This window comes from Numenius arquata, chromosome 5 (genome assembly GCF_964106895.1).
Source record: "Numenius arquata chromosome 5, bNumArq3.hap1.1, whole genome shotgun sequence".
NCBI classification, from domain to species: domain Eukaryota; kingdom Metazoa; phylum Chordata; class Aves; order Charadriiformes; family Scolopacidae; genus Numenius; species Numenius arquata.
Genome location: NC_133580.1, coordinates 64,672,280 through 64,686,169, shown reverse-complemented (window position 1 = coordinate 64,686,169; position 13,890 = coordinate 64,672,280). Strand labels below are relative to the sequence as shown.

Sequence of the window (13,890 nt, the reverse complement as noted above, 5' to 3'; positions counted from 1 at the left end):
GAAGAGGTAAAGAAACCCCATAGGCATTGTGAAAGTTTACTTGACTGCGTCAACCTAAAATTAGTATTTTTAGCAGGAAGAGAAACGGAGTTAGCAAAGATGTTTTTCTGACTTCGTGCAGTCACACCTCTTGAAGAAATACCCTTCAAAGGATGTGGAACAACTCAATGCCTTTAAGTGTACATGATCTTAATTATGTCAAGGAGGGGAAAAATGGTACAAATAACTTGTGATGCTAAAGGTACATAGCTTCTTGAGTAGATTTGCGAGTCGTGAAGATGTGTTGCCTCTTAGATGAGTTTGAAAAGACATCTTTGGTTAAAATGTCCTCTGGTGGGTCATCTCCTCCCTTAAAAACCAAAACAATGACTGTCATTGTAAAAGCAGATACTCTGGCCCATTACATTTGTCCTTCTTTGTTTGGAGTGTTGCTGTGAGTTAAAGTACAGGTAGGGGAAAACACGGTTGTGGCTTTGAAACCCACCTGTTTGGTTTTAGTTAGAAGCTCTAGTTCAGAGTAGTGTGGCAGATAATGTGAGAATTAGTGAAACAACTCTTCCAAGTGGGTGAATGAACAGAAAGAAAGGCAGCAGAAAGGAAGTCTGTGGTCTGGCTTTTCAGCAGATTTTCTTTTCTTACCAGGATGCTAAATCAGGCTGGTCTTTAACCTTTCATGAAGAACAAATACTTGCCCTCCTAATTATCAATTATAAATTACGTCCTTGCTACATCGGTTGCTATTTATTGCTTTAAATAATTTGTTCTAATAATTGGGCTGCTGTCTTTGGGTGTTACCAGCTCTGAGCACCGCTCATGTTTGGCAAATGGCTCTAGACCCAACTGGTCTAGTACCAACCAGTGCTACAGAGGTACTCTGTTCTGTTGTGTGAACAAGCTCTTTGATTTGCACTAGGTTGATTTACAGGACAAAATGTATCATAAACAAAGGTTTAATAAATATATGAACACAGTACATGTTCATATGTACAGATATAAATATGCATAAATATATCTAACGATATCTTTTTGTTAAAACTTGCATGGTAAGCCACCATGCTCTTTTTTCTACAGTTCTCCAGTTCATGTATCCATGGATGATACTGTTGAGGGGCACTGGAGTGACTCTCTGGAGCTAGTCTGAATTTCACTAGTTAGCGTGATGTTGAAGTCTGGTTTAGCTTCTGTAGAGAAGCTTTGAAGGGTTATATCCATTTTGATTTATCATGTTTTGGGGCCTCCATGTGTACTACTGATGACTCTAAAGTGGTAGGACCTACTGTAATCTCAAGAAATGGAAAGTGTGCTCTAGGTACTGCTACCACCACGTGGTTTGGGTTCAGTAGGCTTAGTAGCTCGAGTCTTGCTGTTGATTTTTGCTGGGTAGAAATGCTTTGTTTTTCTTTTAGGTTCTGGAAAACAGGATGAACAGGGTGCAGAATGATTTGATTTTCTTGTGGGAAAGATGCATTTACAAAACCAAATCAAGTTACATAAAAGGAAAATGTTCTGGGTGAGACCATGCAAGTATGAACTGTCTCGAGTTTAAGAGGCTTCAGGTGAGGAGTAATTGCAGTGGTTTAAGGCAGAATGAGGGTCCTTACTTGCTTCTGCCTTCAATTCTCACTGAACTTGAAGTGATTTTTGATGGGCAGTAAGATGGATAGCAGTTAATTAGTACAGATAAGTTAAGACATAAAGTTGATGATGGAACCTGGAGATAGTAGGAAAGATTCTGTGTTGTCAGGCCCAAAAATAAGAAAAAGTTTAAATACCTTTGGAAACCAAAGGAATCTTAATTGTATAAGCCCGTTACTGGATGAAGATAAAATTGTTGTTAATGGTGCAGAAATAAGCGTTCAATAAAGACTTCCTTCATGAATCCTAAAAAGAGCAAAAGTACATGATTATGTTGCATGAACTGCTTTTCAGTCCATTAGTAACAAAAGAGGATGTTTTAAAAACAGCATTTATTGGGAATAAACACTTTGAAACAGGCCTTGTATGTCACAGTCCCTGTAAAAAGGAGAGCTCCTCTGTTGATTTTAAGAACAAACAAAAAACCACGCTGGTATGTCAGGGAGATTCCGTAAGATGGAAATAATGTTTTGTGCCAGTACTCAAAAAAGGTATAAGCTGAGATAACCTGGATAACTGTAAGCCAGGTTGCCTGATGTCAGTCATGGGTAAAATTGGAAAGGCTGACAGGGAATTGTGTTCACAAGGAAATAGTATAATTACATTTCAGTCAACATGTCTGTCTTAGACAATAGGTTTTGTCAAACTTGTTCTCAGTCATTGAGATTACAAATATGGTGTCTAGTTGTGTAGATACACGTTTGTTTAACTTTAAATGTCTCAAGACTGGCTCACCTGCAGATCTCGGAGGTAACTGGTTTATTGTCTACTGGAGTTCTGCTAAGACAGTATTAGATTTCACACTCCATTAAGATCAGTAATCTGAGAGTAGGTGTAAAATCCTTACAGATGAAACGTGTGGGGTGGGGGAGGCAGAAATACTGACACAGAAACCGTATAGATCTGTCTTGCATATCTTGGTAACCTCAGCACTTACGAATGCAAAGTATATTCTCTGCCACCCCAGTACCCTTTTCTCTTTAAGTGCATCTTTACACATTTAAGAGGAAGAATCCAGGCTGCATCTGGAGATTTGAAGTACAGATCAGCACCGTTGTTCTTGATTGTAGATAAAAATACTGAAAAATATTGCTGTGAAGTTCTGGTGTCAGTGTTCCAGAAAGGTTTTAAAATGTGACGTTAGTAAAACCGATGGTGGTGTAGAAAAGAGTTGTGAGATATTTTTGAGGTTTTGGTAGAACGTTTTGTAAATGAGGATTTATTTTGAAGGTACACAGAGTGAGGCTGGTTAAGCACTGGAACTGAAAGAAAGTAGCGGAGACTTTCTTATGAGGAAATTGAAGTCAAAATTGACAGCTTCTTTAGTCTCAGTGGTAGTGACTGGGTGAGGTTAAGACAGTAAGAGTTCTGGGCTGCAATGGACACTGGTTGTGTCACATAGAATCCCCCATGGCAGGGGGGTTGGAACTCGACCTTTAAGGTCTCTTCCAACCTGAACCATTCTATGATAGAAAGTATTGAGGAGTTGGGGAGCATAAACTGAAAGAAGAGTAATGTTAATGGTGTTCAAGTGCTAAAGGGAGGAAGGTTGGGTTTTTTTGTGCTCTTCCTTAATCTGAGATGATGTCAATATTAAATATTTCAAATAGACCAGGTCAAAAACATCTTGAATATAGGCGTCGCGTGGAGACAAGTTCAGCTTTGAGTCATTGACGGAGCAGTTGTCAGTTATGGTTAAGTGTTGACTTGTTCCATGGGTGACTTTTTTTTGTCTAAGCATGTCATTCTACAAACTTTTGTTTCCCAGTTTGTATTCGGAGCATCTCCTGAAACGGTACAGCTCTTAGGGCCAGTTCTGGCCCTAAACTGTTGTTTCCTCATTTTAGCTTGTAGCAGTTTGCTTTTCATTCCTGGAGGAAGAAAGGGAAATCAGTGAAGTTCCACTCAGCTTTAAGGACAAAGACAAAATTTCTAGAAGGTTTATGACATCAAAGCCAGATGTGGCTGTCAGCGTCCCCGTTTGTGAAGGAACTCACAAGAGAAAAGGGGAAAGTTAAGGTGTCTGCCAAATACTATTCTGGTTTGGAAAGTTTTTTATTTATGCACTTAGCCTTTTCCCCGCATACTCATGTAACACAATATAAAATTGCCATGTATTTTTTTGGGCACTATTTTTCTTCAGGATTTAACAGTTATGTCTGCTTCACTCATTTATCCAAGGGGATACTAAATCTAACTGTATATAGTGTAACAGCTGATCTGCTGTAGAGAAGACTGTCATCTCCTATTTAAAAAAAATTAAAGTATGCTCTAACTGGAGCAGTCTTGAAGTTTTGCTCACCTCGTGAGATTCTTTGTGCTCCACATACAGGGTCAACTGAAGAAAGGATTTCTAAGATAATGTTCCCAAGGACCATGTTTACAGAATCATTGAACTCTGCGCTGTGTGCCAAGTGCTCAAATTGTTCCATTAAATGTGCTTAAAATGACATCACTAGTCACCATCTTTCTCTAGAAACAGTTTTTCTAAAGATAATGGGATACAGTTTAGATCTTAAGACCGAGTGGAGCCTGACCAGCAAGTTAAATGGATGTTTACAGATACCAGTTGGGCCTGGGAGCCAGAATGAATGCCAGCACTTGGAGTACTTTGATGGCTCAGGGTAACTTGCGGTCAGTCATTTGGTAACTCCTGCTGAGTATCACTGTAATTTCAAGCCTCATCCATGGCAGCATGGATGAGTCTTGCACACAAACAAAAGGGAAAGGAATTCAGTTTTATGTTTGGGTTTTTTGATTACCATTCAATGGAACTCCTTTATGTCAGACTGCGACAGTGTTTGTTCAGCACAAACTTGCTTCCTAAAGATGTGGTGCACTAAACAATATATGCAACTGCTCCTATAATTCCTTTCTGTTTCTCTTCTTGCCAATTGTAACCTTTCAGTATAAACACCTCAGTTCTTACTGCAGAAGTATCATCAGGGAAAGAAATGAAAGTGAATTTCTGAGCATTCAGTTTGAATACTGTAATAAAGACTTTATTTTCAATGGCAGATAAAAAAATTTGCTGTGCATGATAAGAAGCAAAATTGGTCTCTTCTGTGTTTAATTTTATACAGCTCGTTTTAGACTGCTAATGATATGTTCAAATCCTTAGTTTTTGCTGTAGAGCTAGGGAATGTTAAGTATTGGAGTGGTCAGATGATAAATTTAAGCAGTGGAGATGTGGAGTTGGAAGCAGTTGGGGAGGGATTGGTTCGTCGTTCATTTATTTCTGAGTCACTCTTTCTTAGTTGTGTGTTCTGACACAGAGCCCTAGGAACCAATGTATTTCTAAATTAAACTGTCTTTGAAAGTCATACCTAGAAGATTTTCTGGGATAAAGCTTTCAAAAATGAGGTCTTTTAGAAAAAGAATAAATTAAGTCCTGTTCATGTTTTCAGTCTTGTTAGTATTTCCTTATGCAAAGTAAAGAGAATGGGAAGGGAGAATTGGGTGGCATTTAAGCACCAATCCTGTAATTGGTACTTGAAAAGTGAAGCCATAGGGAAACTCTCGCTTCTGTCCCTCTTAGTTTCAGATGCTGACAGCTTTTCATCATGTCTTCCCAGATCAATTCTATCAGGTTAAAGAAATGGGCATCTTCAGGAGATGTTCTGTTGTCCCCTTCCCATGCTGTCCTTTGAACGTTGTGGGAGGTTTGATATTTACTTTCTGCGATGAGGGATAAAAAGGAAATTTTAGCACTGTTATGGTGATAGAAGAAAAAATGATTTAGTTTTACAAATAAGAGGGGTAAGAATTCAACTCTACCCTCCGTGTCTTATTCTAGCTGCAGTGGTTTTTCTGCGTGTTCTGGGATGAGGGATGTAGGCAGTACTGGGCAGTATGAGAGGTGGAAAGCAAAGGGGCAGAGTATGAAAAGACAATCCTGAGCATTGAAGAAATTAACCTGCAGCTGGTGCTTTCTGGGGTTGAACTGTTGCAGAGGTAAGAGGCCATTGACCAGAGAGCAGCGTTCAATGCTCACTGTACATAGAGTTACAGTTCAGGAATTTCGGCTGGGAAATCTTTCCGGGGGACATTGAATATGTTTATTTCACTGAATGGATAAAAGTGCTTTGGAGTACTTAATTTTGACCACAACCTGAAGCATTAAATATACTTCCTTTATGCCTGAAAAGCAACTACAGCTCCTTAGTTTTCTTTGAAACTGTAAGATACGTAACCTTTTTCAAAGTGTGGGCATGCTTTGTGTACTGTTACTATAGCACTTAATGCTGCTTATGGGTGAGTGTGTGTGACTCGAGACTGCTCTTTTGGCTTTTAAGTACTTTTATGTGTAGTTATACATGCTTAGACAAAGCTTTCTGACTGTATTTCATTGGACCTGGAGCAAAAATTCCACTCTGTGTCAGCTTGGATGATTTAATATAACCAGTTATTTCACTTGTAGATGTACTGATCTGCCATGAGAAGGGAAAAATAAAGACAGTACCGTGCTTTTTAATTTCTTGGGAGCTTGATGTGAATAGCAGGCGTTGCTGTTCCCATCCAGAGGATGCTAAAATTGGATATAAGCTGCAATCCTGGCATTCTGAGAGTCCAGGACTCCTTTTGTCAAGAGATTCAGAGTTTCCCTCTGGTCTGTTGGATCTTTACATTTCTACCTGCACAGAAACACGGGTTCAGCGAGAGGAATAAAAAATACTGTATCCAAGGGTGGTTGTTTTTTTTCTAGGCACTAGTCATCTGCCTGCCTTTTCTTTGGAAAAGTGGGTTAAGATGAAGTAAAAGTCCTCAGATTCAAGAGGCATAAGTAACCCTCTTACTGTTACGTGAAAATAGAGATGACTGCACTACTGTTTCTAATAAATCAGAGGGAAATTGTGCGCTCTCTTCTAGCTCAGTTTTCCAAACAAGACACTGCAAAGTGTTGGTTCCCACACAGACTTAGGTCTTGCTGAAATTTGTGGCACAGAAGTTCATGGCAAAGTCCTGAAACTTTTTGGTGTCCCAGAATTGCTTTCTGATACCTCACCTCCTGAAATCCACCTAATTTGATGGGTAGTCTAAATACTGCTTGTTGTCTGCCAGTTGTTTGAAAACTAAGTAGCCTGCTCAGGATTGTGCATAGAACCAGCCTTAATCACACCAAGTTCTTGGAAGGAATGCCATTTAAATTAGCTTAAATTTGATTTAATAATAATAATCTTGTTTAAATTCTTTTCCTGGTTACTGGATTTTTTTTCCTTTCGTAAACTTATCTTTATTTAGCTGTTGGTACAAAATACAAATTGTTGACTCTCTCACTTGGATGTTTAGATGACTTTGTTTTTCCTGGTTGAAAAATATTCACCACCCCATTACTTCCTTGATCACTAGTATGGCCATAAAAAGAAATATTTTCTCGTTGCTGATTCTTGTCTGTCTTTGGAGCTTTTCCAAGGAGAATCGCTTCTGCTGTTTAGGATGTAGAAGAATGTTGAGAGGACTCTATTAATATTCAAAGCGTACTACTGTGGAGCTCTTAACTGCTACTTGATTCTAATTTCCATAGTGTTGCAGCTGAACTATAGATATTCGACATGTATCGGTAACTCGTTTTGATTGGATCAAGCAAGAAGTTTTTGGAAACTTTAAAGTACATAATAGACTGCCTGGGACAGTTCAGATGACCAGATGTTGTGAGGTACAGATATGTTGAGTGTATGTGGCACTTGCAGCTTGAGATAACCGAGCATTTTAGCTAACATGTAACCTTTCTTCTCTTTGTGGTCTTTTTGCTATTTACCTTTTGGTAGCTGTGGCTCTTTCAATCCTGTGCCTGTTCCTGTTTCCAGTACCCTGGTATTTCAGGTAGTCAGTGGATAGTCAAGGCTCTGAGGAATTTTTCAGACTAATTTTTCATAATCAAAATGCAAGGCAAGTTCAATCCACCTTTACTCTTCTCCCTCCAGGAAGAAAGACCTCCTCTTCTGTTTGGGTTGATGGAATACCCCCTCTTCAAAGGGTTTTGTAATGGATTTGGAGTGGGTGGTGTGCAAATATTTAAATGTGTGTGCTTTTTATTAAAAAAAAAAAAAAAGCCTTTCATACTTCAGTAAGTCACGACTATTGAATTAGAGTTGCTGGATCTTCAGAGTATTAAAGTTAGGATTGTGCCTTCAACTGTATCTCTCATATCTCCAGACTTCAACGTTTTCACATGATACAAATGAATCTTTGACACGTAAATGAATCCTTTATACTTTCAAACTGTTCTTAAGACACCTAGGAGCAACCTGGTCTAGTGGGAGGTGTCCCTGCCTATAGTAGGGGGGTTGGAGCTCAGTGATCTTTAAGGTCCCTTCCAACCCAAACCATTCTGTGAATCTGTATGCCTTTTAGATTGTGTACTTTGGGATACCAGTTTTAGTCATCTGCTGGAATTGGAAAGTGGTTGTGGATACAGTTGAAGCAGAGATACCATTTTCTGCCAGTGTGGTAAATAAAAGGAAACCACCCTTTTTTCTTTTCTTTACTCTTTTTTTTTTTTTTTTTTTTTTAATTTTTTATAATTAAAACAATTCAGTACTAAAGAATTCTCTTTTACTGTCCTTAGATGAGTGGCAGTGGCTTTTGGTGACTTGCATCTTTCTTTTAGCAGCTTATGATGAGGGGTCTGTAGTTACCTCTGCAAATCTGCAGAGACTAGTGGTTATATATGCACTTGTCATCTCTATTTTGAAGTATTTTAATGAGCCCTGATTAGAGATACTTTGAAACTACATTAGGGAACTCCAGGGAAAAACACCACTTTTATCTCTTCTCAAAGATGATAGGTGGCTGTGAACACATGTGGCCTGAAAAGTGTAGTGCTTTATCGCTGCTTGCTTGTATTTTACTGTCTCTTAAGTATGGAACTGTCCTGGAGTTTCCGGTCATTATTGCTGAAGTTTAAGCATCCTGTCCAGCATCAGAGCTTTCCTAATTACACAGTGTAATCTGCTCAAATTCCATGAAACAGTGTAGCGACCTTCAGATAAAGAACTAAGGTCGGCACTGTGTTTTAGCATTTGGCTTGTGGGTTTTCTTTTGGGTTTTTGTTGGTTTTTTTTTTTTTTGAAAGGTATAATCTAATTTTGTATAAAGTATTTAATGGGCTCAAATATCAGCTCGTCAAGACTTCAAATGGGTGCAAATTTGAGAGGGACTGTCGCTGCCTTGTTAGTCAACTGTTTAGTTATAACATGTCTTTTTACACAAGCCCCATTGTTAAAGTATTAATTAACTGAGCTACTGTGTCTCATCTGTCAATTAAGTTAGGTTTTTCCTTTTCCCTGGGAGGCTCTTACTGAACTTAAAGGGGTTTATGAAGAGAACACCAGGTATTGATATCCGTGTAAAGACATTTAAGTCTGTTAATAAACCAGTAGGGGGCATTCCAGCTCAGTTTCTTGTGTGCCTCTTAGATTTTATGGAGGGTGTATTGGATTTGTTGGCAAAGTGCACCTTTGTTTAAAAGGGGTTTGTTTTTTTTTTTTGTAAATATCTGCACTTCATTCAAATTGGCAGGATAATGCCAGAAAGCATTAGGCTTACTATTAAAGGCCTCTTTGACATTAAGGAGGAAGAACCTTCATTTTGCCATGCTTACATTAATTCTATATGCCGATCAATACAGAACATGAGTATTGTATTGTCTGTGCTACTTTAAAAGGTACTCAGTACAGTTGTGCTGAAAACTTACAAATCAAAGAACAAGTTAAAAAGCCCCAGGTTTGTTCCAGGATCTGTCTGAATTGATGATTCCTAAAAAGGAGTTTGCTTTTTGTTTTTCTAACTACAGTTTAAAGCAGTAATTTTATAGAGCCTTTAGGATAACCTGTTCTGTATGTTGTAATACTGTAAGTATGTAATACTGTTCTGTATGTTTGCTTGAGGGTCTTAAGCATCACTTCAGCTTCAGGCTGGTGAATTTTTTGTGATGAGGGAGGTCTGGCCTCTTTTCTCAGAGTATGTTGGAGCTATTTTTTGCTTTTGCCTAGTGTTGCTTCTTGTCATGACGACTTGATTCTCCCTTCGGTGGTTCAGCTGGAGCATCAATAGTTGGGAATCCTGCCTCTTAGTTCTACCAGTGGAGACTCTGTTGTAATTTTGAAGTTGAAGTTAATGAACTGTATTATTCATTAACCTAAATTTCTGTGCATTTTAATTCTCGTTAAATCTTGTCATAACTATAGGTCACCTAGCTAACTTAAATATAGTTGCTTTAAAATGAAATGGAATTATAAATGATTGAGCTGTGGTGAACTGTTTTTAATGGTAAGCGAGTCACAAAATTAGCTAGCAAATACTGTAGAAAATACTGAGCTAAAAAGGGCATGAAAAATCTCTTGGGAATATTTCACTGACTTTTCTTAAGCTTAAATGGTATGTCTGTTAATTTTAAAGTAAAATCTGGAACACTGGATAGAGAGGTTTGGTTTTGAGCATCTATGTTTATACTGTAAAGGTGTTTGTTCTCATTAGGTACAATGAAGCAAATCTTCCATATAATTGCATTAGTGATATGTGACATTAAAGCTTAATTGGCTTATTTTAACTATCTTGCACATCAATTTCTTTTAGATTGTGAAAATTGAAAAGGTCATGAGTGCAGTTTAATATTCCAGGGTGAGAGATTTCAATTTTAGTACAATTTGTAGAGAATTAATTAGGAAACATGACTAAAAGAAAAAGGATGTTGAATGCAAATTAGGCTGTTCATTAGAGTATAGAAGCTGAAGCATCTTGAAGTATTGCGAAAATTCGATTGCAAATTCAGCAAGCACCTTGACTGATTATTTTTTTAAAATTATTTTTATTGTAATTGTTCTTCAGGGTATAAACTTAATGTAATTGTCAGAAGGCACTCCATATAAAACGCGCTGCCTTTGTCATGGAGTTCTCTTTTAACCAGGATTTTTTGTTTTGCAGGAGATTGATGAAGCCTGCAAGAGGATAAAACGTGAAATCGATGATTTAGGCCCTGAAGTTGGTGACATCAAAATCATTCCATTGTACTCCACACTTCCTCCGCAGCAACAGCAAAGGATTTTTGAACCTCCCCCACCAAAAAAACAAAACGGAGCAATAGGAAGAAAGGTAAGTAGGACACTGTTTTAGTGTGCTCTTCAGTAACTACCTTCTCAACAGTTGTGTGGGCAGTTTCAGCTGTTTTCAGTGTATTTGGACAGCAACAAGTAGAAAGGTTTGGGTTTTTTAAAACTTAATAATCCAAGATTTTATCGCATTCAGATTTTTTTAAGATAACTTGGAGTTTGTTTCTCAGTGAAATTCAAAATTCTGGCTTCTATCCCTAAGGCCAGAAGTGTCTAGTAACAATTTGATTGGAGTGAATGGGAGTGGCATTCGTTGAAGTTTCTTATGAGAAATCCAGCAAGTCAGATTAAATACTGAATTTGACAACCACATGATTTATGGGGAGGGATGGGATTTCCCCCCCCCCCCCAAGTTATTATTCTGAGACACCCTTTTTTGGATGCAAAATGGACTATCCCTTCAAGGGACATTGTCCTTGTCAACAGACAGGTTTTGTCTGTTTCTCAAGGTTTTTGAGAAGGCACAAGTTAAGACAAGTATGTTGATGTTAGAGGCTTGTTTTCTGTATTAGCAAGCAAGGAATTGAGGTTCGTTCTTTTGGGCAAAATAGATTGAGAAAATGAAAAACTTGAGATGGCACTAGTGAATATTCTTCATAAAATTAATAGTTCAATTCCTGAATGCTCAGATAAACCACTTTAGAAACTATGTGGTGATCTCTTTAAAACTGAACATTTGGAAGGAGTCTTCAAAGAGCTTCCTGAAGTTGAACTGATGCCATGTGAAACTAATGATCACAAAGTTGAGATTTTGAAGGTCAAGACTGAATCATACGATCTGCTCTAGGCAGGGTTTGTTCCTTAGTTATTTGCTTTTTTTGTGCTGCACAATGGATGTAGAATACTAGTGACAACTTCCTAGTGTTTTGGAAGAATAAATCACGTAATGAATTTAGTGAAATGACCCCCTTTTTCCTGTTAAAGTTGATTACAGAAAACATTTGGTCTGAAATTGTGAAACTAATGCTGCAATGAGATTGTATTAGCAAATGACTTGAATGAATGAAATTGCTTTTCAGTGATGAACAGGTGATAGCTGTGTATTTCATTAAATTTTCATTCATGTTTAAAACTGTGAGCTTCAAAATGGGCAGTTTCTGGTTTTCTTGGTAAGAGGCTAATGGATGCGGTGTGTAGTTTTTGTTACGTTTAGCTGACAAAGCCAGTACCAGTGTTTAAGAGGAAGATGCTCTCAGCGTAGCAACTATTTTACTCCAAGAAAAATTGCCATCTGGAAAGATACCAGCTGTAGGCAAAACAGGCATGAAATAACGTGAGCAACAGATTCAGACCTATAAGGCCATTATGGTTTATTTTTGTTTGTTTGGGGGTTTTTTGTTTGTTTGTTTTTTTTTAAACCAAAGATGACTTTGCACGCTTTGGGTGAAATGTTCTGGCTTCTGTGTTTTGGTTTATCTCCCTAACAAATCTAGCAATGAGTTGCAAGTGTGTCTCTGCGTGTTGTAAACTTGTTTAAATGTTGTTTTTAGTTTCAGTTAGTCTTGGTGAGTACGATATGTAAAGTAGGACTTTGTGTTGCTGTGCCACCACTATCCTACAAAATGTCTGCTTTCACACAATCTCCTGTGGGAGCTGAACCTAGTTCTTAGAACTGCTGAGGAGAGAGCGAGCTGGCAGGAGGTCGGCATCATTTCAAAGGCTTTAATGGTCATAAAAATTAAGTATCTCCTGAGCTTTTAGTTGGTGAAAGAAAAGTAAGTGGAAGTTTTGTGGTGTCTTGCACTAGTAGTGATGGGAACAGCTACTACTGGTACAGCTTGATAATTTATGAGCACTTTTTTGTCCTCTCAGATGCTCAAGGCAAGACCAACTATTGTTGCAAGAAATCTTAAGATTAAAGATGATAAAATGCTTTTACTAGTTAGTTAATGAGAGTATTTCATTTATACTGTGGAGAAAGATGACGTGACGGAGCCTTTCTAGTCTGCTTTCTCATCTTAGCCCTTCTTTCCAACTGCATTCTATTTTCTGTTTCAGGAGTCTGAAGTATTACTAGTTAACACGTGCAATATAGATCTATTTTTATATACAGATAATAAGCATATTTTAATATTCAAAGTAACCAACTTAAATTAATCTTTGAAACTCTTTGGTGTATCAAACAGTTAATCTGATATTTTAAAACATTTTTAATGTAACCATTTCAGTAATTGCCAAACAGCAGTTAAAGCTAATTAGGTACAATTTATTATTTTACATAGTTTAGGACTAATTTTCATTTGTTTGATTTCCAAGTAACTTTGCACTTTGATTTAGGCCTGGAAGATGTAATTTCTTCAATTTTTTTCTTATATTTCTTGTGTTTTTACATTCATTAGTAGTGGTTTTTAAGCAAAGTGACATTAACGGATGAGATCAGTATATAAGACACTGTAAAAATAACTGGTTTTTCCTTCTAGCTTTGAAAGTTCTATAGGATTCGAGTACGGGTTAAATTGCTGGAGCTTTGTGGCCTAAGCATCTTAACAGTATTGAGTTATTGGCATTGAAGTGCCTCAGTAGAAATTGGTAATTAAAAGCAGGACCGAAACCTGCTCTGTAATTGGTATTTGAAGGTTCTTGGTATGGGTCCTTCTATACGTTAGTAGACCTGGAAAAAGTTGAGACTTTTCAATGTATAGTAGTATTTGGGGAGTCTTAGACCTTAAGTCTGCTTAAGCAAAGATAAGTGCTGAATGGGTTTTGGGTCTTTTCTGAGGTAGCTGATTAAACTTGCTAATAATGTGCAATTTGAATGTGGTCACTAATGGTATCTATAGAGTATTACACTGCATCTCGGCATGTAAAATTTAAATGGTGACGAATCAAGCTTCAAAAGTCAGATATCACCTTTGCTTTAATTCTGGCATGAGACAACTTCTGGAAAGTTTTTGGAAACTTAAGCATGTAACTGTAAAAATACATAAAGATGTTTGAATAGCTGGTAATTTAAAAAGACAAAGTTGAAATTAAATATACGTTGATTCAGGTTTTTAGCTGGAGTATATAGATAACTGTTTTATTTCAAACAAAAGAACATACTGTGCTGGTACAGTTATATAACCTTTAACTTAATTTTATTTAATCAGTTTGCCCCATTTAAGGTGTTTTTTTTTTTTAAAAAAAAAAAAAGTTGAAGTTGGAA

At 37.4% G+C, this 13,890-nt stretch overlaps 1 protein-coding gene across 1 annotated transcript in view; it reads left to right on the top strand.

The window, feature by feature from the left end:
- DHX15 (DEAH-box helicase 15) overlaps positions 1–13,890 on the top strand; it is a 43,666-nt gene that overhangs the window by 15,085 nt on the left and 14,691 nt on the right. The window contains exon 6 of the mRNA XM_074148266.1: positions 10,561–10,728. Coding sequence (XP_074004367.1) covers positions 10,561–10,728 — 168 coding nt within the window. The remainder of the gene's footprint in view (positions 1–10,560; positions 10,729–13,890) is intronic.